Source organism: Oenanthe melanoleuca, chromosome 4A (assembly GCF_029582105.1).
Source record: "Oenanthe melanoleuca isolate GR-GAL-2019-014 chromosome 4A, OMel1.0, whole genome shotgun sequence".
In the NCBI taxonomy this organism is placed as follows: domain Eukaryota; kingdom Metazoa; phylum Chordata; class Aves; order Passeriformes; family Muscicapidae; genus Oenanthe; species Oenanthe melanoleuca.
In genome coordinates, this window is record NC_079338.1 from 13,123,325 (window position 1) to 13,147,820 (window position 24,496).

Here is a 24,496-nt window from a genome sequence, read left to right on the forward strand (position 1 = left end):
GTGCTGAGTGATGAGGTTTAGCGGTTATAGCGGCAGAGCTGTATGGACGGCTGGACTTGATGATCTCGAAGGTCTTACAACTTTGACCATTCCGTTCCATTCCGTTCCGTTCCGCCGGGCCCAGCGCTCTGTGAGGGAGCGGGGGAGGACAGGAGGGGGCAGCGTGAGGGAGCGCGCGGCCGCTCCCCCCCCTCCCCTCGGGGCCCGCGCGCGGTGCCGCAGCGCCGCCCGCCCTCCGCCGCCCGCTCTGCGCACGCGCGCGGCACTGCGGCTGCGCGGCCGCAGCGGCGCGAGTCCCGCGCGCCCCCCCAACAACGGCTGCGGGTGAGCGCTGCGCATGCGCGGCGCTCCTTGTGTGTGTCTGCCTCCCGGCAGCCCCGCGCGCTCGCACCGGGACCTCGCGGGGAAGTGGCGGCGGCGGCGGCGGCGGGTGCGCATGCGCAGAGCCGCCGTTCCCCACACGCCCCCGTTTTCCGTTTCCCGACTGGCGGAGAAACGCAGCGGGGGCAGCGGGAAAGGCGCGCGTGTCGCCGCGCGTGCGCAAAGGAGGCGGTGAGCGGCCCCCACCGGGCTCCCGCCAATCGGGCACCGCCCCGCAGCGCCGCCGCGGCCCAGGCGCGCCGTGCGTGCGTGCGTGCGTTCGTGCGTGCGTCCGCTCGTGCGTGCGTGCGTGCGTGCGCTCGGCGGCGGCGGCGGCGCGTCCCGAGCCCCGAATGAACGCGCCGGTCCCGGCGGGCGAGCGGCCCTGAGCGACCCGCGAGCGGGGACGGGCCGTGCCGAGCGGCTTCTCCGCCCGCACCCCGCCCGCCGCACGGGTGAGTGACCGACGAGCGACCCGCCGAGCGCCCGCTGCCCGCCCCGCCGCCGCTGCGCCGCGCGCCAGGGGCAGGCGCGGCGCCCCCGGCCCGCCCGCAGCCCCCGGCCCGGGGCCCGCCCGCCCGCAGCCGCCGCCGCTCCCGGGGCTTCAGCCGGCCCCTGCAGCCCCGCCATGGTCGCGGCAGCCCGCAGTGTCCCCTCAGGGGTGCCCCGGGTGCCGGTACCGCCCCCTGCCCCCTCCCCGGGCCGGCGGTGCCGCTCGCTCCGCCCGCCCCGGCCCGCGCCCTCCGTGCAGGGAGGATCCGCCCCCCCCTTGTCTCCCGGTACCGTTTCCCCCAAAATTCCCCCAAAATCGGGAGGGGGTCGCCCTTCCCGCGTCTCCCCGCGCTGCCCCGGGTCGCCGCTCGGCTGGGGAGGGGTCGGGCCCCGGCGGTGCCGGGCGGGCGGTTCCTCCCGGTGATGCCGTCCTGCCCCGTGGATCCCCCGGGAAGGCGGCGGCGGCGGCGGTGCCGCTATCGGCCCATCTCCCGCTCCCCGTGGGAGGATGTAAACTTTCCTGGAGATCCCTCAGCGCCGTCTGCCAGATCTCCCTGACCGCGGGCTCTCTCTGTGTCATTTTGAGTCACCTGCTCTGCTCTCATTGTTTAGGCTTTCGAGGGTTTGCCCTTCTGTCCTCGCATCTGCCCCCTCTTCGGTGTGTTTTGGGTTTTTTTTTAAATAAGTTACATGGATAAATTCCCATCCTACTTTTAATAGTGACTGTAGGATGCTGTGTGAATGTAACTCTTGGATAAAAATTTCTATGGGACCTGTGATTTGGCTTCTCAGTCACAGAACCCTATAGGATACTTTCCCACTCCTCCCTTCTCCAAAATAAACCTCCCAACAATGGGTGACCGACCCGGGAAACTGCGAGGCACTTGTAAGCTTGTGACTCTGCTATCTCCAGTGAGCATCTTGGAAAAATCAACACAAATATTTTCTGTAGAGACCAAACCACCATCTGCAATGGCATTTTCTGAAGCTTGTTTACTTCTCACAGGTTTTCCCTAGGTGCCTGAAATTTCCTTCACAAATCTAAATTCTAATTTTTTGAAATGTAGTTTGGGAATTGTACAGTTCACTCAGGAAAACAAACTTAGTAAGTGCAGCATGTAGGTTACTGTGCTTTGTAGGAAATACAGGTGAGATTTTAACTCCTGTAATCAGGCTCCTGAAACATGTTTGGGCAATAAATAGAGATTAGAGTCCAGGTTACTTTCCATTCTTTGGTGCTGAACAATGTCTCATGCACTGAGAGCATCCTGTGCCTGAGCATCATTCAATTTGCACTTGTATATTGGGGAATCTGTTGTCTAGAGCTCAGTAAAGCAGCACAGAAGCTACAGGAGGGTGTAAAACCTGCTGCCTTAAAATAAAGATGCTGTGAGGGAAAGCTCCACATTTAATACTTTAGTGCACATAAGAAATGTGAATGCAAATGAACCCGAATTTTTCAGTGAAGAATGCTTGAGTGAATTTCTGCTTGTGTGATTCTAGGGTACATGTAACTTCTCATTTCTTAGATCAAGCCCGTGGAAAATCAATCTGTATGGAATAATCTTTGTGTTTGTAGTATGTGTGTTCCATTTTGGTGGAGACAGTGAAAATCTCCCAGCCAGTGATTCCATAGTACGTCACTCCTTGTGATCCAGTCTGTGAGAGTTTGACAAAACTGACAAGCAAGATTCTGTCAACAGTAGATGTAATCACTATTTTTTGTAATTTTTACTCACTTTTTAGCCTTTTATACATGGAAAATGAAGATATTGAGCTGTTCTTAAGTTGCATTTTTTTCTCATTCTGATGAAATCTAGCCTGATACTTGGCAAACTAGATTATTTGCTCTGGATGATTTAACTTGAGAGATGAAGACAGAATTTTGAGTGCTTACTTTCAGAATTGTGGGGCTGTAGCTGCATAACTTGGTTCATCTTTCTCAGAAAATGTGTTTTGTTTCTTTTTTTTAATAAACAGGATGAGTGCATTTTGACACAAAGAAAAGTGATCTGAGAGTAGTGTCTTCTCACATTTATGAGAAAGCAAATATAATTTATGGAGAAATCTATAGATGTTTCTCATGCTCAGGTTTTTTTCTATGCTCTTTGAAAATGTATAAATAGGGAAAATGCCCAGTGAAACACACAAACAGAAAAACCCAAAAACAACCACAAAAAAAACTCAAAACAAATAAAAGATTGGAAAGAAAATTTTCAGTAAACTTTGTAAAAAGCTTTCAGAGTAATTTAATCTGATGGTGAAAAGAACGTGAATTTCCTTTTTGGCCTGTTTGAGCTTTGAATAATTTTTCAAGTGTTAAATTATTTATAATGATGAAGTATTTAAAAATATATATTTGCTTTTTTAAAAAAGCATCAGCCTTCATGTATCAAGTAAATATTGGCAGTATTTTTAACTTCACTGTGAGCCTCAAAAATATCTAATTATGCAGAAGTACTTGAGGAAGTCAGGCTGTGTCAGGTTCTGGTGCTGCTGCAGTGACGTGCCTGTAGTGCACTGGGAGGTGGAAAGCAGTGAGCTGTGAGAAGGTTCTTTATAATCTTGTGTCTTGGGAAGTTGTTTTTCCTATAAATTAAAAATTATTCGAGCCACTTAAAAAATTTTTATGTGTGCTATAAATTACTTTCATTTTCTAAAATATAAACTTGCTGCTTAAATTTAAGGGTAGCTCTGTTTTAATAGTAATTCTTGTTCCTGAGAGTCAGTAGGACCTTTACACGTGTACAAGGAAATTCCTGATGTTCTTTTATTAACTGGTATTGTTGGTGTCAATTTTTTAATAATATAATTTGAATATAAAATGAAACTGGTATACCCAAGTTTGTGTGTGTATATACCACACCGTTTATACAAAAACAGAACGTTTTTGCATTTTACATTATTTTGTTAGTATATTTCTAAACATCCCTGTGTGATTCATGTTGATCTATTGAATGTGAGATGTAAACAAGTAAATCTTTGTGATATTACTTCCTGCTTATCTTTTTCTGCTCCCAAATATTATTTCAGTTTTAAAAATTACTCAGATTTGTTTTTTTTTTAAAATACGTGCATACATATATATGTATATATCTACCTGTCTTGTCTCTTCAAGAACCATTCTTTCTCCTCAGAAGAGATTACAGAATAGTCTTGTTTTATTTTTTCTTTAGAAGACTACAGTATAATAATTCTTTTGTGCTTAACACTTAAGGACTCCCTATTGCCGCTGCAAAAGGGTGTGACTCGTTTATCCAGATTGGCACATTTTTTGTGCAAATCAGCAAGATCCGAAGTCTTTGCATTCTTGTTCTGAGTGTGCATCAGCGGCGTCGCAGTTAGAACAGAAAGTGAATGAAGCTGTTGGGAGAGCAGAGGCGAGGGGGACAGGACAGGCACCTTTGGAGTTTTGCAGGGAGCAGTTCAAGGCCAGCAGTTACAATCTGTGAAAACCTGGAGGAGCAGGAGTGTCTGTCAGCAGGAGGACGTTCCTTTGCTGTGGCTTAGAGAAGTGAGTGATCCCAGCATTATGGGCTTCTGACAGCGCTGCGGAGCAGCGGCTCTGCCCATGCAAATTCCACAGACCAGCCGTGCATTTTCATGCAGATCTGTGCCATTGTAGCCCGGTCCAGATGTTTTGCAACTCTGCTCTTTTTATTTATGGCTGGATTTTACACTTTTTTTCCAACACAAATATCAAACTCTACGGTGGTTTTTCTTACGTAGCCGAGTCAAATGAAAAGAAAGGCTGGGGGGATTTTATTGCAGTTGTGGCAAATTCTGATAGTAAGGCTCAAATCTCCCAAGTAAAAAGCTCTAAGTAAGTCTGTTTGAAGAAGATTATTTTTTTTTATTTCTTCGTAGATATAGAAGCAAATAAACACAAACTTCTTAATACTGAGCCAAGAAATTAATACACTCATTGGGTATTTTCAATTTTGCATGAGCTGTGTCTGCCTGAGTTGGGCACTGTGACCTCAATGTTACATTTTAAAATGTGCTACTGGTAGCACATGAAAAGTCTGTGATTCATACTGAGTTAATATTCAGTTATTTTTCCGAGCTGAGAACATCAGCTCTCATGCACTTACTGAAACCTGGTGTGTTACTGCCAAACTAACTGTGGGTCACGGAGAGGTTTCCACTGCAGCACCTTACTCAGAGAGGTGTCTAAAATTTTGTTCCTAATGCTGTTTGAGTAGCCACAAGACACCTCTGATACCAAAAATGGTAACATTTTATCATCTCATCTCTGCTCTTTACTCATCTGCCCTGAGACTTTGTGAGCCTTTACAGCCAAAACCTGTGCTGGAGGCTGTGCTGGACTCTGGGTTTTCCTTTGCTTCTCTTTTTGAAGAAGTTCAGTAGCATGAATTTCATTGCATGTACATACATATGTATTTATATATATATATTTTCTACAAATTCCTTTCCTGTAATAAATAATTATAAAAATGAGTTGCAGTAACTTTTTCCCCCAATGATTCTCTTGGTGTATCTCCAGCTTACTTCTTTTCCATTTTCTGCTTCTGTATTAGCATCCAAAGTTTTATTTTAATTCTCAAACTTTTTTTTTTTGCATAAAGAAACTGCTTTTTCTTGCTGAAAAAATTTCATTAGAATTTGGCAAAATACTGCCTCTGCCAATTGCTTGTTTATTTGGCTGTATAGAAGTAGCATAAAGAAAAGGGACAAATCACTGTATTTATAAAGCTATGTTAATATGCCTTTTGTTGATGCTAACACGCTGATTGCAGGTTTTTTCCCCTGTAGCATTGAGAGGATTGCAGTGGCATTCTAAGGTCATTTAAAATCATGACAAGCTCAGTCGGACAGAAGAAAGTCTCCTCCAGACAAAGGAAGTGTGGGTTCTGTCGGTCGAATAAAGATAACGAATGTGGGCAGTTGCTGATGTCGGAGAACCAGAAGGTGGCGGCACATCACAAGTGTATGGTGAGTGGCCAGCAGTGGGATGGAGCCGGGAGAACGCTGCAAACACGTGGAAAAGCCAACCAGATTGGAATTGGCACACGCAATTAACCCCTGCAGTTTGGTGGGTTTCATATCTATACATTTCTCTATTACTTACACCCTTAAAAATTAAAATACAGGTTTTGTCTTTGCAATTTTAGCTGTTCTCGTCCGCACTGGTCTCATCACACACTGATAATGAGAGTCTTGGTGGATTCTCTATTGAAGATATTCAGAAAGAAATAAAGAGAGGCACAAAACTGGTAAGTCCCTATTTTGGCTCTTGAAATTGGAAGACAGTATTTTCATACTTTTCATAAAGTTTGCGAGGAAGTTGTTCAGTGTATTTAATCTATTTAATATTTTCTGTTGGATTTCAGAAAGAAACCCACATTCTTGGGTCCTGGGAAGGCTGTTATTGTGCCTTATCAGTATTTGGGTTTGCTACTAAAATCTTGTTTTAACTACCAAATATACTTTTTGCTCCTTTTATATTGATTTAAAAAATAATGCTGCGGATATAGAGGGCTTATGAGGTGTGTGGGTACAGTAGTCATTGCAGCTCCACCAAATTAAAGAGATTGAGCAGCAATGATTTTTTTTTAATTCCTGAGAAGCTAATTCATGAGGATTTTTTAAAAAAATATTTATTTATTTAGAACTAGTTTTCCATTTGGGGAAATAAGTGAGGCTCTTTTTAAAATAATTTTAGCAGGCGATCAGATCACTCTTCACATTAAAACCTTCCAGCTTAGATTTTTAAAGCACTCTATGTATTTACCAGTTCTTGGACCACTAACAGAAGTTCAAAGTGTTCTTGTAGAACTACAATTTTATAATAATAGTCTACTATTTAATCCACTGTTTTATTTGAATCTTTTCCAATCCAGGGAATTTTGTTTGCTCTAATTAGTTGAAGCATAAAGAAATAATTATACACAAGTCATTCATGTTGTGATTAGGACTTTCCAAAGAACATGGAGTAAATGAAACTACTGATCATAAAGAAACTACTTGATTGCTGTGTCTCTTAAAGGGTTTTAAAGGTTTTTTCTTTTTATGTCTTTGGTGGTTTCTCTTTCTGCTTCTGAATGTCTTTATGTTCCTTCTATTGTAATGGCTCCATTCTTGTAGCTCACCAGCTGTGTGTACTAGGCACTTTGTTCAGGTTTTTGTAGAAAACCTGCCTCTGGTCAATCTAATGGATTGATAGTCCTGAGTTGTTTCCTCCTTGGAAAAAATGTACAAGATAATTGTAGATCGTAACTTAGGTGCCATGTCTCTGTAGCTGTCAGAAAGCTGCAGCTCTGAATCACTCTCTTGAGGAACTTGTCTTTCTCCAGTGCCATGTAGGAAGTTTAAAGGTAAAGGTTTATCATTAGCCCAGTCCCTTCTCTCAGGTCTCTCGCTGGTCTAGCCTGGTTCATTCTGGGAGTGCACATTCAGCAAAAACCTCAGTGTACTGGGTTAGTGAATGTATTGATGGCTTGGGCTCAGTTTGTGCTCCTCAGGAGGTGCTGCTGGCCCGGTGCCGCGGACAGTGGGGACCTCATTAGCCGAGTGACAGTGACATTTCCTGGTGGTAATAGATCTGTCTGAGAAAAGGTGGTAGGCCAGTCACTTATGAAGTCTAAATATTTGGAAGTGCAAGTCACTGATGCCTTAATTATTTTAATTATCTGTATTATTTCTAGTATCAGTGAATGGAAATGTTTTGGTTTTTTTGAAGAACATACCTAATTTGCAGCTTATTAAACTTCTTATATACCTGATATAACTTGACTTAGTGACCATCTGGACAGCAGACACGTGCCAATGGAATAAGTATTTTATTACTTATTAGAAACACGGATAGAATGTGTGAGCTTTGTTTCACAGACATATCATGGTGCTCATAAAAATAAAGTTTTCTTTTAGTCATTTCTGGCTTTAAAAAAAACTGAGGTTCTGACTAAACTTGATTGGCTGGATATAAAAGCCTAGGCTTTTCTAAAGGACTTTGATCAGCAATTATTATATATAAATCCATAATGTATAACAGATTTATGAGATAAAATGCCCATAAAAATTAGATAACAACTAGGGAACAGTATATAACTGTACCATTTCAGAGCTTGCAGAGGAGTAAATGGAGATGATCCAAGGCTTGACATTTTTACTGTTCAGTTGACTTCGTTAAAATTGAAAAACAGGCTGGTGGTATATTTGGTAACTTTGATGGTGTACTTTTTTGGCATATTTGAGAGTAACAAGGAGAACTTGACTAAACTAGTGCAGTGGAGAGAAAAAAATATATCCTCCATAGATATATATATATATATAGGAAATATCCTACATTGCATGCTTACATTTGGAATTGATTGTAACCTTTTGGGGGTGTGGGCAATATGCAGGATACAAAGAAAAAGCTCCATTTGTCTTGGGAGGTGAGTTTAATGGGAATTCCTGAGATTTGGGGGAATATAAAGTCAGAAGAGAACAATAAAGAGAAAAAATTTTTGATACTGTCAATTACTTCCTTTCCTACCACAGTATAAGAAGGACCATGGGCAATTTAGAAGGCAGATAGCTGCTGTTAACTGTGTGTCTGATACAAGATGAATTAATTAGTGGGAAAGAGGAGTAAAACAACAGCCTCACTTTTAATGTTTTTCACAGTATAAAGAGCAAAATTTAGTTTAGTTGAGATAAACTAATTGTATTTCGCTAAAATTTCACTAAATTCAGTGTTTTGGAAAGCACTCAAGGACGTAACTGTAGGAAAAAAATTAAATTAGGTGCTGATGCTGAGGTAAATTTGCAGGTTATCAGTGTTTCAGACTGCACAATTCATTCTCAAATGGGTGTCATTTTTTTCCCCTCTTGCCTTTATAATATAATTCAGAATTAAATAGGTACAATTATGGTTTTAACTTTTCTGGAATGGTTGGTACAAACAGACTGTCCTTGTGGGAGGGATATTCAGGTGAATAGCTGTGTTACTTTGATCAGATACATTCCACAAAAATAAATTACTTATTTTCTTTGTTGAGTTGATAATGCATCTGATGGTTATTGCACTGTTGCACACTTGTAACAAATTTCTTAATTTTAGAATTATTTATGCAAAACACCTGACAGCAGGAAGAGAAATACCAACTGCATAAATCTATTTGGTTTGTCACCAGGAGTGGTAAATACATTATTTTTGAACTCAGAAATATTTAACAAAATGTATCATGAATTGTGTTTTCTTTTCCTTTCCAGATGTGCTCTTTATGCCACTGTCCTGGAGCGACCATTGGCTGTGATGTGAAAACGTGTCACAAGACATATCACTACTACTGTGCTTTGCATGATAAAGCTCAGATAAGAGAGAAACCTTCACAAGGCATTTACATGTAACTATTATTTATTTGTTACATTTGTTTTTTAATTTGTATTTTACATTCTTTGTTTAAAAAACAGAGCAAAACAAAACCCCACTTTGGAATCTAAACAAAACTGTTGCAAAAAATTCTAATTTATGATTGTGGCATTCAAAATAGTGATGTGCTAGAAAAGCATATTTTCACTGCAAGATTTGTGTATCAGTGAGACTTATAAGTGGGAGAAAAATGTACTGGCATTTAAATTTAAAAGATGAGTAAATAATCTGTGATTCGTGACTGACTTGACAGTTTTCAACTACTTTGTTTATAGGATTTTATGTCGAAAACACAAGAAAACTACGCATAACTCTGAAGGTAAAATTATTCAATATAAATTTTTCCCATTGTAGAAGGATACTTGGTTAAATTTAATTTTTCTGGAGAATATAAATGTTTTCAGTAAAAATTAGAACTACATTTTTTGAGAAACAATGAGTTTGGATGCCCATCTGATTTCTGTATTTTCTCTAAGAATTATTGATTGAGGCAGAGAAAATTCCCAACCATAATTTTTAGGATGTTCAAAAGATACAATGCTCCATAAAAACAAAGTTTGGGTAGAAGTTATGCATTCCCTTCTTGGAAGAAGCTAGCTTATATTTGTAGTTAATTATTCACAATATTAACACCTGAAATATTTTTTCAGGTATCAGCTGATTTTTGCTACTGCTAAAGTTCCTAAATATTAAATATTTTTTGGATTAGTAAGTAGAATTTAATTCTTGAAAAAAGAAACACCCAATAGTAAATTAAAAGGGTTGTGATGAGTTCACTTACAGATAAGTTTCTGGATCATTCTGATTTAAAATAAAGTTTTTTGGATCCATTCATGAAAGCTGTGTAGCTTTGCAGAAAAGATTAGTGAAATGCCACAAATGTAGATATATTGGGTGGTCTGTTAAAATTCCAAACTAGCTGAGCTATTGTGTATTTATTAAGATATTTTTATTTTTTTCTGTATCTGAGTTTGGGTAAGCAAACAGTTGGTAGTTTACTTCTTGCATTGCTTTCAATTGAAATGTCATCAGATTTAACTAATGAGGAGAATACAGCTGTTTAGTGAAGATTAAACTTCATAAATGCTTCAGTCTCTATGCCAAATGTATTTTCAGTATAATATATTGCTTTTTTATGCTACTTATAATCTGTACAGACTACATATAGTCAACTACTATAAGTAGTAGACTTACTAATAGTAAAGATTTGGATGTTATTTCTATATTCAGAAAGGTTCAGAAGGCAGCATAAAATACCAGAGAAAATGGATTTCTTTTTTTTAGTCTATTTACATAATTATTGTTGTATGCCTACATATAAAACTCTAATTTTGCTGTTACTGGGTTTAAACAAGAAAAATAATATGTATAATTTGTTCTCCAAAGAGAAGGGGCCAGGAGGTTATCTTGTATTTTGGCACTTTGTTTGTTTGTTTTGGGGGTTGCTTTGTGTGTTAGCAGACACAGAATATGAAAGACATTTTGAGTCCAGAGAGGTTAATCTCTTTAATTGATATTTTAAAATAATCTTTTATACTTGCTCACAAATGTCTCAGTGTTTTTTGACATGTTTAAAAATGTCTCCAATTCTGCGTGGATTACTTTTTCTGCTTGAGATTCCTTGCAGGATCTGAACTTGTGCTTTTCTTTAAGAGTTTTCATTATTATTTAATTTCATTATTTAAGAGTTAACCATTATCTCCAATTTTGCGGTGTTGTTTTCTAACAGCAAGGGTTTTTAAATTTTATATAGATATATTGGGAAAAATAATGGGCTTTTTTTATTAAATGATGATTATGGTAGTTAGTTAAAACATTAATCTAGACTCATATAAAGAGCCTCTTGGATTGAGGGTAGGAGAGAAGAAATACACGTTACTCAGAACAGCTGAGGCCAAAGAACCCAATAGTATATTATTTAGGACTTTGCACAGATTATTTTTGTTTAAAATATTTACTTCTATCATACTTCACACTTCTAGAAATAGCTTTGCACTTCTAGAGCCATGTGTATCTATACTTCACATTCCTGTTTTCAGTTCTTTATTTAATATTCCACTTAAATTCCACCCAGTGCTGTTTCCCAAAGAATATGTTTTCTTTTTAGTCCATACAGTTTTGGAAACTTTACCATAAAATAATTATTAATTACAGTTGTAGATTTGATGATGCCAGAAGCTGGGGCTCTTTTGTGATAGACGTTTAAAGAAAGTAGAGATGATACAATGCTCTCAGCAATTTCCATAGCAATGGTATTTTGCTACATTGAACACTAATTAACTTAAGTAGACAGAAATTACTGGGTGGTTTTCAAAGTTGCAGAACAGACTTGGGAGGATTTTTTTCCTTAATACTTAAATGCTGAAGTTTGCTCAGTGAAATGACAACTGGAAGGTGTTGGATGGTGAGATTAAGCTTTATATGTGTATTTTGTTTGTTTCTTGATGAAAATGTGAATGTCAAGGAGGCATTTAAATGTGAAAGAATGGTGGTGTTTGAAACCAGATAAAGGACTTGGCAGAGAAGAGTGACTAGACTAGGCAGGGAAACTAGATGTTAACATAATGGTGGTTTTTTTTAATCTTGTTTTAGTTTCATTTTCATTAATCTTTGCTTAGCAGTGTTTTCCTAATAGAGCAGTTAAAGCTTATCTGTGGTTCTGTCACCCAGTGTGGGTGCATGGAGGTGCTGGAACCATCAGTCCTTTTTAATGGAAATTTAAATGCTCCATCTCTGGGTTACTTTTTGGTTGGGGATTTTTTTATTATTATTCATTTACTGCAATTTTTTTGTCTTGGTCAGTTTAGAACATCTGTGTGTTCTTATGCCTGGTTCTTTGTATCCAGATTTAATTGTAGCAGTCCAAGTATTTTTATTTTGTTACTTATGTTAGTGGATGTTCAAAGAGTTTTTGGGCGTGTTTGGTTTGTCCAGAACAGTTTATTTTCTGTAGGCAGCACTATGAGATTTTTCCTTTCCTTCCCTGAAATGGATGCTTCTGGGGACATACTTGGCCAAGTCTGAGATCTGGCTCATGTACTTCTGTTATAAGTTGAGGTTTAAAAAGACATGTCATGTCTGTTAAACACTTAATAACAGTTAAAGAAAATCTCTTGAGGCTGCATGGAAATGTTGTTGAAGGACCTATGTTGGAATTAAGTTGCCTGACTTAATGAAAAGGACCTCATAGATGTTTTTTATTGCTGTTGTTAAATTTGGGTGGTGTGAGGATTCATCAGACTTAGTATCTACTCGTCAAGGCAAAATTACTGAGTGATGGAAATTAATTTTTCTTCACTTGACAGGACTTGATGAACTACCTTCTGCTTTTCCTTGAATATAAAAATATGAAGCATGGCTCTTAAATTCATGATCTGTTTCAGCTGATTGTTGAGTTTATATGGCCTGGCATTTTGGTGACATAGAATAGGAAAATTGTATTTCTCCTATATTTCCTTGTGTTCAGAGTGATTTCTCTGTGCTTTGTTCCCATTATCTGGATAAAGAACATCTAGGATTTTGCCTTGCTGGTTAAAAATTTAATAAAATAACTGAACTTCAGATAACAGCTTCATTCATAATTTTAGGCAAGCTGTCTAAGTTTTCAGTACCTAATAGGTTACAGGAATTTGTGGTAGTGCTTTTAAATTATCATAGCTAACCATTAGTTGAATTACTGTTCAGTTTGATACAATTGCAGTTATTTTTGAGGAATGAAGTATTGTTGAACCAACGTTTTGGAACTGTTTGTTGAAATTTTTTCCAATATACTGGAAATAATTGTTAAAAAATGAAGAAACTGGCCTCTCTCAGTTCCTGCAGGTGGGGCTGCTCTGGCTCATGTGTTGAATTTAAAACAAATTCAGCTGATGAGGAATAGTTTAATATAAACTAAGATAAGAATGTAATTTCATCTGTTACACAGTGGTAAGACAAAGACTAACAGAGAGCTGTGTAACTCCTCCTGTTAATGTTTAAAGCAGATGCTTGAGAACTGTGGGGTCAGAAAATGAAATGTCTGTAATTTCTGTTGTAGCTGTGCTCAAAGCCTCAGGGAATTATGTTTCCACAGTGGAAATAAGGACATTCCCTGTCTTAGCATCCTTTTCATGTTGTTCTGAAGATCAGACATGGAATCTGTGCTGCTCACACTGCTCAGTAAGTTGAGTCAGGATGATGTTTCTCTGAGACCTATTTAGAGACACTGCAGTCTATAGTGCACTGAGTACTTTCCCAAAATGCTGTGAAAACCTGAAGCTGGCAGGAAAAACATCTGCAGCTTTTTGGCATTCTAGTTAGGTAACATTCTGATTCATCTCTGCATTCTTCAAGCAGTGTTTGTTCCCTGTTGCATTTTGTGTAGAACTGTTCCCAGCACAGGTTTGCCTCACATTGTTTGTAGTAGAGTCAGGTGTACATGTTTCTGTAATGTTGCAGTTTGGGGTCATTTTGATTTTGATGGTGAGAAAAATCTTCCTGGGCTCTGCTATCTCAGCCTGCCTGGTGCTGTCTCCTGGAGAATGCTCTGGGTTTGGAGTCAAATGTGTCCATGGTGTTCCCACAGAAACAGTTGGTCCAGGCAGGGAATGAGCAGTGTCCCATTACAGACTAATGAGGGTTTCTGCAGAAGCATCACACCAGGCTTTTCTTATGGAAAACCACACAGCTAATGGAAAAGGAAAAAAGTGAAAGTCATGTGGTGGATGGTTTGTCCTGTCTGAGGAGCTGTAGTGTTCAAATTCTCCCTCCCATCTGGGCAGGGTATTACACAGAGGCTTGGACTGCTCACCAAGTTCATCAGACCAGGGGTCATTAGCTTTGTGATTGTGCAAATCATAAGCCAAGTGTATCATCTGTCTTCAGTCTTTGCCAGTCTTTCTTTGCTTGAAAATGCATTTAAATTCTGTGGTTAGCAAGGACTATTTTATTATTTTTCTATGTTAAATGTACTTAATTAAAGAAATAATCTCAAGTACCTCATAGCAAATAACTTTTATATAAGAATCATCAGTTCCTTGAAGTATCTGGGGCTTTTGGAAAACATATTAGGCAGGGCCTAAGGGGTAATTAAAATTTTTCCTCTCCACTCCTACTTTGGTTTAGATATGTTTCATGTAACTTTTTTTTTCCATTGAAAAAGATAACCCAAAAATTATATTCAGCATTATGATTGTTAATTTCATTGTTAACTAATCATTTGCTGATAAAAACTACTACTATTTCATGATTAGTTTACCTGATTTTGTATTTGCTTGCAAGGGGGTTTATGGAAATCCCTGGTTCTTATTATTGCTTATAAATGCATCCACATTTTTAGTTTTAACTACTGGGCCAATAAAACTCTTTTGGGTTTTTTCTTTTTTTGATGTTTCTTTTCAGTTTAAAATAATGATGTTGGCTTATATGGTTTATTGGGTTTCAGCCATAGTTTAAGGAGATTTTATCTAGCATGCTGAAGTACTCTTTTCTTTCTCTGTTGTTTTCCATTTCTCTTCTAAAAATCTATTAAAATTGATTTTGTTCCTTAAATTTTTAGTTTCTCTTTTATCCCAAATGCACTGTAAAACTTTACCTGCATATGGGTGATTTCAGATTTATATAGCAGCATGTCTCAGCCACATCAGCATTCTATGCTTTGGCTTCTCTTTATGTCCAGTCCCACTTGCAAATATATTTTGCCAGTAATTTTGGTTTTTATCTTCCTCATACAAACTCAGCCTCCTTTGTTTCTGGCTCTCTTTCTCTGTTGTTCTAGGTAATGTAGGATGTCAGTAGAGCAGTATTTATTGTACACATCCTCTTTTTACTTGTTCTTTCACAAACTTTAAATCATTTAATCTTTGTTACTTTGCTTTAACCTCTATTGGAAAGGAGTGTTTCCATGTGTATTTCAAGCTGGTGCAGTATGGATCAGTGGTATCTCAACCTCTTCTCTGCCAAGCCTTATTTTAAATAGCAAAACATCTTGATCCTTTTTCTTTCTAGTCATGATCAAAGGAGAATTTTTAGATTTCTCTCTGAAGCTGAATCTCCCTGCTAACAGTTGATGTAATACAGCATTTTGTCAGGCTTCCTTCTGTGGTACTTTGTACTGCTCATGGATTTCTAAAATGCAAATTAGGGCCTTGTTGCAGCTCATCTGAATTTACAATATCATATTCATAGGTGCTTTTTAAAATGTAGATTGTTTCCTCTTGATTTCTACACTTACTCCCCCCTTCTCAGGCCATGTTGTGTATTGGGCTCTTTTCAGATCTAGCATTTAGGGAAGCTCGTAGAAACTTCTTGGAACACTTTAGATAAAGTTATAGAGAGATAAAGTTATATTGAGAAAATTATCATGATTTTAAAAACCAATGCAGTAATGGGATATGGGATGGTGGGTAGGGAATTCTAGGGATTCTAGGGAATCTCAGGGGATTCAGAGGATGGGTGATATCCATGACAAAACATCTCCTGGTCAGGGAGGAGTTGAACAACTTTTTGTGTTTTCCTTAGTTCAAGCTGACATGAGAAGTTGGAAACACCCAACCATCAGATGCCAGGGACACAGGGTAAGCTGGCAGTGGGCTTGAGGGGAGGGATAGGGCACCCACCAAGCTTTAAATTAAACATGAAGACCATCCAGGGCAGATGTGTTTGACAGCTGGTACAGCCTCCCTGTTCTATTCTGTGAGTCCAGGGTGCTGTAAAAACAAGAGGAGCTTTAATGTTTGAAGTATCAGTCTTGAAGGACAGATATGTTAGAGCAGATCCTCACATCTTGATGCTGTTACTTGTAGGTCCACATCACTTGAAATAGGAGATGTAAATCTTCAAAGAATTATATTTTAGTGAAGGGAGGGTCATGTAGCATTTGGATTTTAATGGTGTCTGAACTTCTCTGAAAGTCATAGTTTTGAGCACAGAAGAGGATTTCCTCTTTGAGGAAGGCTGTGCATTCTTCATGGGTTTTTATCTTACACTGAAACTATTAGAACTACAGCATTTTTTCAAATCTTAAATATACTAATAATTATAGACTGAGAAAAAGCACTTAAGAACTTAGTCTGTTAGGAGACTGACATTTCTTATAAGAAGCTGGTTTTCATAAGGTGTGCTTGGTTTTTAGCAATTACAACTCACTTCTAGTTCTTTAAGTGGGACTGTAGAGTTCAGAACATGCATTAATGTTATTTTAGAAAGTAAGGGTGGACTGAGAGGGGGAAAGCATTTTGGCTGACAAAATTGACAAGGAGCTTTGGAAAAAATAAGGAATGGTGGTGAACGCACTATGCTTTGCTTCTTCAAATACAGTAGGGAAGTCTGTTGAATTATTTTGGAAGGAATATTTTCAGTTTATTACTGATGCTACTTAAAGGGTCAGGGATTCAATAGTCACATTTTTATAAGACTGTTTTTCTAGAATAATTGTATGATTTCTGTAAATGTAAAAATAGAGACATATTCACAAATTTCTTTGAATAATCAGTGGAGAGTTCATATGATGAACAAAATAAAAATTCTTTTTGAAAGAGGTTTTCAGATTGTAATAAAATTTGCTATATGCAGTCTAAGAGGTCAATATCTATATTTCATTATCTTACTTGGGGAATTTAGCAAGTGGTGAGAAATGAAAAGTAATGTTAGATAGGAAATACTGAGAAGAAAATATAAAATATATTGTTTCATTACACAATCTGTGTCATGATGTATTTAATTTTTTCAGAGTACAATAAATTAGAGTTTATATATTATAGGGGTGTTGTAGACAGACTGCTGTGTCTTAGTAGCAACTTGGGCAAATTTGTATATAGCTGAATAATCTGTAGGTTTAAACCAAAATAACTTGCAGATCCATGTAAATTTCAGTATAACCTGTTGTGATGCATTTGGATGAGTTTTCTGTCCTTCCTGAATAGCTGAGCAGAAGCTGTAGCTGTCTTGGTGACAGATACAGTAGATGGAGCTGAACAGGACGTGCTTGTGTGCCAGGCTGTGCCAGGGCTTCTGTTGTCTTCTGCTCCCTCTTGGTGGCTGTGGAATATGTTCAGCACTTTGACTTCAGGTTTTGTGCAGTTGAGTCACTGTTATCATGAGGTAGAAATGTGGTCTGGTTTTTATGTGATAATAGGTAAGAAAGACAAGTGCTGACAAGGCAGCATTTAGTCTCCAACTAAGATGCCCTGTCTGGATACTGAAACAATATGGCAATATCCATCAAGTGAATGTTCCAAGTCTTCTGATTACCATTTCCTTCTGTTTGGGGGCTCATACTGATGTTTGTGGTTTGGATTTTGAGAAGAAAAGTCCTCTAGTGGGGTCTGTGCATGTTCTTTAAACAAGTCTGCTGAAATATGTTTGTGGTTCGAGCAGGGGTGGGTGCTGCTTATTAAAAGAAAAAAGGAGGATGCTTCTGTGAGTAGGAAAGTTGTTAGTGACTGAACAGAGCTGGTTGTTAGATGTAGTTATCAGATACAATTTAATTAGATCATATTGGAAGCAATCTTAATCTTGCAGAATTGATCTGTGTCCTCTGTAGAGCTGTGAGTTGTGCAAAGGACAGTGTGCCCAAAGGCTGGGCTCAGCTCTGTGTAGCATGGTATGTCTGTATTAAAAAATGTATTCTTATATTCTTAATGGTCTGTAAATACTTGATATGGGATGATTTTCTCTAAACTGGAGGCTGCTTTTAGCTGCAGATCTAAAAATATTCTGCAATGACATAAAATTGTAGATTCGTTCAACTGAAGGCAAAATACTTTTTAGTTTTAAAGCTTGATGTTAATGTTATAAGCTAATGGATGATTTTTTTTCTTAAGTCAACAGCATCAATTAATAAAGCAAGGAGAGAGGTATTATTTGGGTACACTGGCATACTAGCAAGGGCAATTTACATTGGAGTTAAAAATGCATCTTAAAATAAAAAATTATTAGCATATTTCATGGGTGAAAATGCTTTCTGGTTTCAGTGTAGTTTAAATGAATGTTATTTTCAGTGAAGGTGAAGATGTGTATCTGAGGACACATTTTAGGTCTGAAAGTAGTTGTAAGAAAACTAAACCTTCTTATGTTACAAAGATGCAAAGCTGTGTGACATATAAAAAGTAATGTTTTCAGGATCTGCAGTTGCATGTTTGTAATAAATGGGGAAAGGTGCTATTTTTATTTCTGACCAAAATTCAGAAAATACAAGTTGTTGTTGTTTTTCTTGTCTGATTTTGGTGGGTTGTGGGGTTTTTTGTTTGGTTTGGGTTTTTTTCTTAGTTTGCTTTTTATAAAATTGTGTAGAATCTTATTTAATAATATTTTCTGACTTCTAAAGCAGATTTAGAAGAAAATATCAATGAACACGAATTGGAGCCTTCACCTCCCAAAGGAAAAAGGAGGGGTCGTAAGGGAAAGCCAAGAAAAACAAATTTAAAAGGGCAATCAGAAGACACTAGATCTACGTCCTCACATGGCACAGATGAAATAGAAAGCAGTTCCTATGTAAGCAGTAAATATGCTAAACTTCTTAGAAGACAGAATTGCATATTTCTTCTCTGAAATATAAGTTTTATTAAAATTTGCGTTTGTCTGAGCCTCCAGCTGGTGGCCACAGGCTTTTAAAATTGCAACCTTATTTGTATCCCAGCAGTATATTTTAGTAAAATGTTTTTCTTTCAGAGAGACAGGTCTCCCCACAGAAGCAGCCCCAGTGATACAAAACCTAAATGTGGATTCTGTCATGCAGGTGAAGAAGAAAATGAAGCTAGAGGAAAGCTTCATATATTTAATGCCAAAAAGGCTGCAGCACACTATAAGTGCATGGTGAGTAATAGTACTGTTAACCAGTTTATTCTGTGAATTTGGTCTGAATTGCTATTTTGGATTTTAATACAGTACCCTCACATGTAATTATGCTGAGTATTGTCTGTATGCTGATGATCTCCTTAAGCACTGAAGTGTTGCGAAGTGAGCAATTCATTTATTTTCACTGCAGGCAATATGAATAAAAGTTGGCTTCATGCTAGGAGATGGAATTAGCTCAGGGAGACTCTTTAGCTTATTAAAAATGCTCCCTTAGCATCTAAATGCATATGAAGTATTTAAAAAGGAAAACAGAAAACAGTTCTAACTAAAGAATTCTTTCCAAGAATAAAACAGCTTCACATGCAGAATCTGAGAAGAATCCATGAACTTTGTTAATTTCCAGATGTGTGGATTGAGGCTGTGACTTACACAGAGTGTGGGATCTGGAAGTTCTAGAAAGCTCTTGCCTTTAGGTGATCACATTTATAGAACTGTCAGCCTGGACAGAATCTAATTGCAATGAACATGAGCAGACAGTGCCACCTTTCATATCACTCCTTCTATGAGTGAGGTGGGGCTTTAACAAACAAACTTGGGGTAACAAACTTCACTGGTTCATGTTGTACCTCAGAATGAATAAATAGTCCAGGCAATCTGTGGAGTTACTCACTGCCTTTCTGTACCCAGCCTCAATAAACAGAGTTGGTGTGTGCCAGCAGCTTTGAGTCTTACTCTGGCAAAGCTCTTTGCTACTTTGTTTACCTGAACTTCAGTTTTAAGGCTGTTAAAGCTGAATATACCAGGACAATGATGGAAGGGATGGTATTTCTTTCCTCCATTTTCTTCCCTTTGAACTTCACAGCTATATTGACATCAGGGTTGAACCTGAATTACATCTATATCACAGGGAAGGAAATGGAACATTCCTAAAACATTGAGTAGTGTAATTTATAATATTTCCCATTTGCTACTTTGTTTTCATCCTTTTCCTATAATTGTTTCTCATTTACTCTTCCGTCTTTTAAAATTTATTTCTCCAAGGCAACAGCAACTCTAATTAAAGCAGTCAGGTGGGGATCAGAAGAAATACTTTAAATGCTCAGCATAGGGTTTTTCCTAGTTTGTTGGTGAAGCACATGCTGTCTGAGATCACAAAACAGGATGTTGAGTGCTCAGTTATTCCTGTAAAGAAAAAATTTCCAATCATGTTGGTGACCTGACATTACTTCAACTTGCTTGTTTTACAGTTGTTCTCTTCTGGCACTGTCCAGCTAACAACAACTTCAAGAGCAGAATTTGGTGATTTTGATATCAAAACTGTACTTCAAGAAATCAAGAGAGGAAAAAGAATGGTATGTACCTACAGAATATGGTGAATATGTTAGTGGTTCTGCTAAGGTCTGTACAGCTCTGCCTCCTTCCTTTTATGGAGCAATCTTTTCCATCTCTTTCTAAACACAAAATTAAAATAGATTGCTAATTGTGGAAAGGGCAGCCAGATAGTGATATTAGTGGTGTTTGAGCATGTGGTATTTGGGATTCTTTATGACAATGTACATAATTGTTATTATCATAGAATCATATGATTCACATTAGCCATGCTGTAACCATAAGAGAGTAACAGCTTTGGACCTGTGTTACTAAAAACACACTGTGTGAAGCTGCACATAAAATTAGAGAATATGCAGTTCTTGCAGTGAATATATTTTCTAAGATTGGAAACAAACCAGTGTTTCCAACTCTTTTGGTGTTTTAGTAGGAAAACATATTAAGATCTCAGAGGTGGGGATGCTGGTACAGCACACTGTATTTTATGAAAATTCAGGATGTTTTTAAAGTGCTAAAAAATTTATGGGGGATCAGAGGGAGAGTAAAAAGCTAGCAATATTGTTCCTTAAAAAAAATAATTTGAGACTCTTCATATGTTAGCATACTGACTTCAGCAGCAATAAAATGGCCTTGGAAATGCAATAAAGTGTTTTGCAATCATGCAGCAATTTTCTGTGCAACAGACAGATAAATCCTAGTGTTTGTGTTTTACTGGGTTGGTATCTTACAGTTTCTGGTTTCCCATGTCTTTGATTTACTCATCATTGGAAGGATGATCTGCCAGAGAAATTGCTCCGTTCTAAAATGTTAGCCGTGAACAGGAGGAACACTAAACTGAATGCTAAGAGAGAAAAGTGTGAGATGCTGAACATTGCTGTTCTCTTCTTTCCCCTGCACAGAAATGCACACTCTGCAGCCAGCCTGGTGCTACTATTGGGTGTGAAATCAAAGCCTGCATAAAAACATACCATTACCACTGTGGAGTAGAAGACAAAGCTAAATACATTGAGAATATGTCACGAGGAATTTATAAGTAAGGACCTATATAATTGTTAAATCTATTATGAAAGTAAAGATATTTCATGACCCTTTTTCTGCCTGACTTGGCTAGTCTGTATGTTCCTAAAAAAGAGGATGTTATTTAACTTAAAATGATATTTTTTAGTAGTCATTGACTTAACAAAACATTTCAGTTACTCTGCTAATTTAAAATTTCTATAGTGTTGTAAATAAGGGAAATGAGAAAATTACTTTACTTATGTTATATTTTCCTTCTCCAGTAATCTGTAATTTAGATCAAGAAAACTGATGTCATGATTCCTCCATATTGATGTGTTTATACTTTTCTTCTGGGGCTTTTTGGACCCCCCAGGTTTCCATCCTTCCTGAGGAGCTGTGGCTGGGCTGCAGCTGAGCTGCCGCGCTGTGCCCACGAGAGGGCATTCGCCGAGCAGCGCCGTGGCAGCTCTGCTAAGCTGGGATTGCTCACAGTTTTGTTGGCTGCTCTTGAGCCTTGTTTTCCTTCTCAGTTTAACTGATGCTTGACTGAAAGCCGTGAATGACTTAAGAGTTTGCAACTGACTCGTAGCACATCTCAAAACAATTTGAGAGATAAGTCATGTTATGATGGATATTTTCAGTGTAAATCCTCACTGTTCCTTTTATTGTGCCAGACTCTATTGTAAAAACCATAGTGGAAATGATGAAAGAGATGAAGAGGATGAAGAAAGAGAAAGCAAAAGCCGTGGCAAATCAGGCACTGACCATAATGACATTCCTCAGCAGCAGCTCAATGGAAACTAGGTATGGAAGTTACTCCTGGCAGATCTGTTACCAAGACTGAAACGCAATATACAATTAATGTAGTTTACAGCAGTGAAGTATTTAAATCTAGTGTATGCAGAGTACTTTTTATTGGCATACTGTAGAAGAATGGGGAGGATTTGTTGTTTTTTAAATCTGGCTGACTTTGTAACAGTGTAAGAAGGGAGGTCCTGATTTCTATTGCTAAATGTAGATGTAATGTCAGAGCTGTAAAATGCTTTTCTGTATGATTTAAAATTTACTATTGTTTTCATCATTTTTTAAACAGGTTCAAGGGACAGAGTTATAGAACTGGGAATGGCTAAGACATCATAACTACTAATTCTTTTAAATTGTTTTCTAAAAATCAGAAAAGGGTTAGTAACTTTTTACTACCCAACTCTGTTAGAAATTTCATTGAACTGCCTGAAACGTTCATGTGTGTGAGCCTTCAGTAAGTGGCAGAGTTTTACATGTCAATATTATGTAGTTTGTAGTCTGCAGTGTCTGGAAAAAAAATGAAACACTATATAAATGATATGTAATATGTACAGTGTCAAAAGTTAAGGCAGACATTGAAATGAAGTAAGATCTATATTTCTGGACTGAATAAAAACTTTAAGATTTGGAATGTGTAAGTTGTTTAGTGGATTCACGCAATGAGGGAAGGTCTTAGCTAGTTTCATTAACAAGATGGACAAGTCCGTGGAGGCAACGAGCTGGTACTTTGTGAATTTTGCATTTTCTTCCTGCACAACTTCCGGAGGCTGTACATGGCAGAGCCGCGCTGTTTTTGCTTGGGAAGCAGCAGTAGGAGAGGACTCGCTGTACACGAAGCACGCTTGAACATTTCAGGTTGTTCCTGTTGTGATTGCTCATTCTGCCTGGCATTGTTTGCAGGAGATTTACTTGAGCAGCTGTTGGTTCTGAGCTGTGAGCTTTAGAACTCATGCCAAAGGGCTGTAGTTCATTCTTTCCCCAAAAACTCACCTCTTTCTGTGTCCTGATTTACAAAGAACACTTCACCAAGTGTGATTAAAGCCCAACTATACAAATGTTTGGACTTTGCAGCCCAATCTCTTTTACTTCAGAGAGTTACAACTCTTAACTCACTATGGAATTTAGCCACCATATCTGACGTCCATACCTCAGGTGTTCTCTGTTGTGTGGAACACTTCATGTTTTGTCAAGAATGTGCATAAAGGTCCCATATTCTGTAAGAAGAATGAGGAAACAACCTTTTTTGCTAGATTGGTATTTATTTTTTAACCATATGACCACTATATGGGAAACTTCTCGTATCATCCTTATTGTTTTAATGATTTTTTTTTCCTTTCTCTGTCAAGTCAACAATCACATCATGGAATTTTACTTGCTAGAATTTGATGTTCCTTGAGGGAACGATCAGATCTAGGCTATACCAAACCTAACAGAACAGTCTTCTGACTGCTTTCAAAACACCTTGTCATTACTAATAATTACTGGCTTCTTCAATTGGTCTGTTAAAGCACATCCTCAGACTTACTTAAATAAAACCAAAAAGCTGAATCTAGTCCACATGTTTGTCTGTTGCTACTGCATCACCTTATTGTTTGTTTAGGGTTTTGACTTGTTTCACTCTGAACTCCCAACAAAACTTCTGGATTTGAAGGAAGGAAACAAGCGAAAGACACTGATTTGACTATAAACTGCTACAATTCTTCTGTGATTGGTATTGCAAAAACGGTTCATTTGTAACATGAGTTTCTGTAGCATTTTTTACTTGTATTTTTAAAAGATTTAACGTGTGTCATTTGTCTTCTTATGCATTCCCTTAATGTCTTGAGGGACTCAATTACTGTATATTGGAGTTTCTAACATTTTACCTGTTAGAATTCAAACAATTCTGTTTGATTTCCTGGAGAATAATCTCATTTGGAAAGAAATATTGCTGTGTACAGAAAATATTCAGTTACTGCTCTAAACATGATGCCATTGATCATTTTTATTTTGTATTTGTAACTTTCAAAATTAAAAGCGTGACTTGAATTGCAATGACAGATCGATTATTGAAATTGTCTATCAAGGTGTTTTGTTTCTCCTAGAATATGACCATTTTTCAGCCACTCAGAACAGTTTTAGAATGCAAAATAGCATCCTTCAATATTCAAATTACTTCAGTTTGTGCCTGGGACATGGCCCTCCCATGGAAAAAAGGCACTTTGTTTGCAGCTACTGTATTTAACTAAGTTTGCATGGGGTAGATCTGCCAGCATACTGACTGTACTTGAGACTGAGCTCTAATTCATTGTGTCAGTGGCTTAGTATAATATTCAGTCCAATAATAACTCACCTGTTATGGATAAATGACCCCATTCC

General features: G+C 38.3%; 1 protein-coding gene across 2 annotated transcripts; it reads left to right on the plus strand.

Moving 5' to 3' along the window:
* The first annotated feature begins 346 nt into the window (after positions 1 to 346).
* PHF6 (PHD finger protein 6) lies at positions 347 to 24,177 on the plus strand. 2 transcript variants are annotated; one of them, XM_056491106.1, is made up of 11 exons: positions 347 to 815; positions 5,629 to 5,808; positions 5,988 to 6,089; positions 9,073 to 9,206; positions 9,508 to 9,551; positions 18,540 to 18,703; positions 18,881 to 19,024; positions 20,254 to 20,358; positions 21,235 to 21,368; positions 22,009 to 22,138; positions 22,428 to 24,177. In XM_056491106.1, exons 2-10 carry the CDS (start codon positions 5,671 to 5,673, stop codon positions 22,136 to 22,138), a joined length of 1,095 nt encoding a protein of 364 aa, XP_056347081.1. In that variant the 5' UTR covers positions 347 to 815; positions 5,629 to 5,670; the 3' UTR covers positions 22,428 to 24,177. The 2 variants fall into 2 exon arrangements, with proteins under 2 accessions (XP_056347081.1, XP_056347080.1); XM_056491105.1 differs by having other exon boundaries at positions 501 to 815; positions 18,537 to 18,703.
* Positions 24,178 to 24,496: the final 319 nt, after the last annotated feature.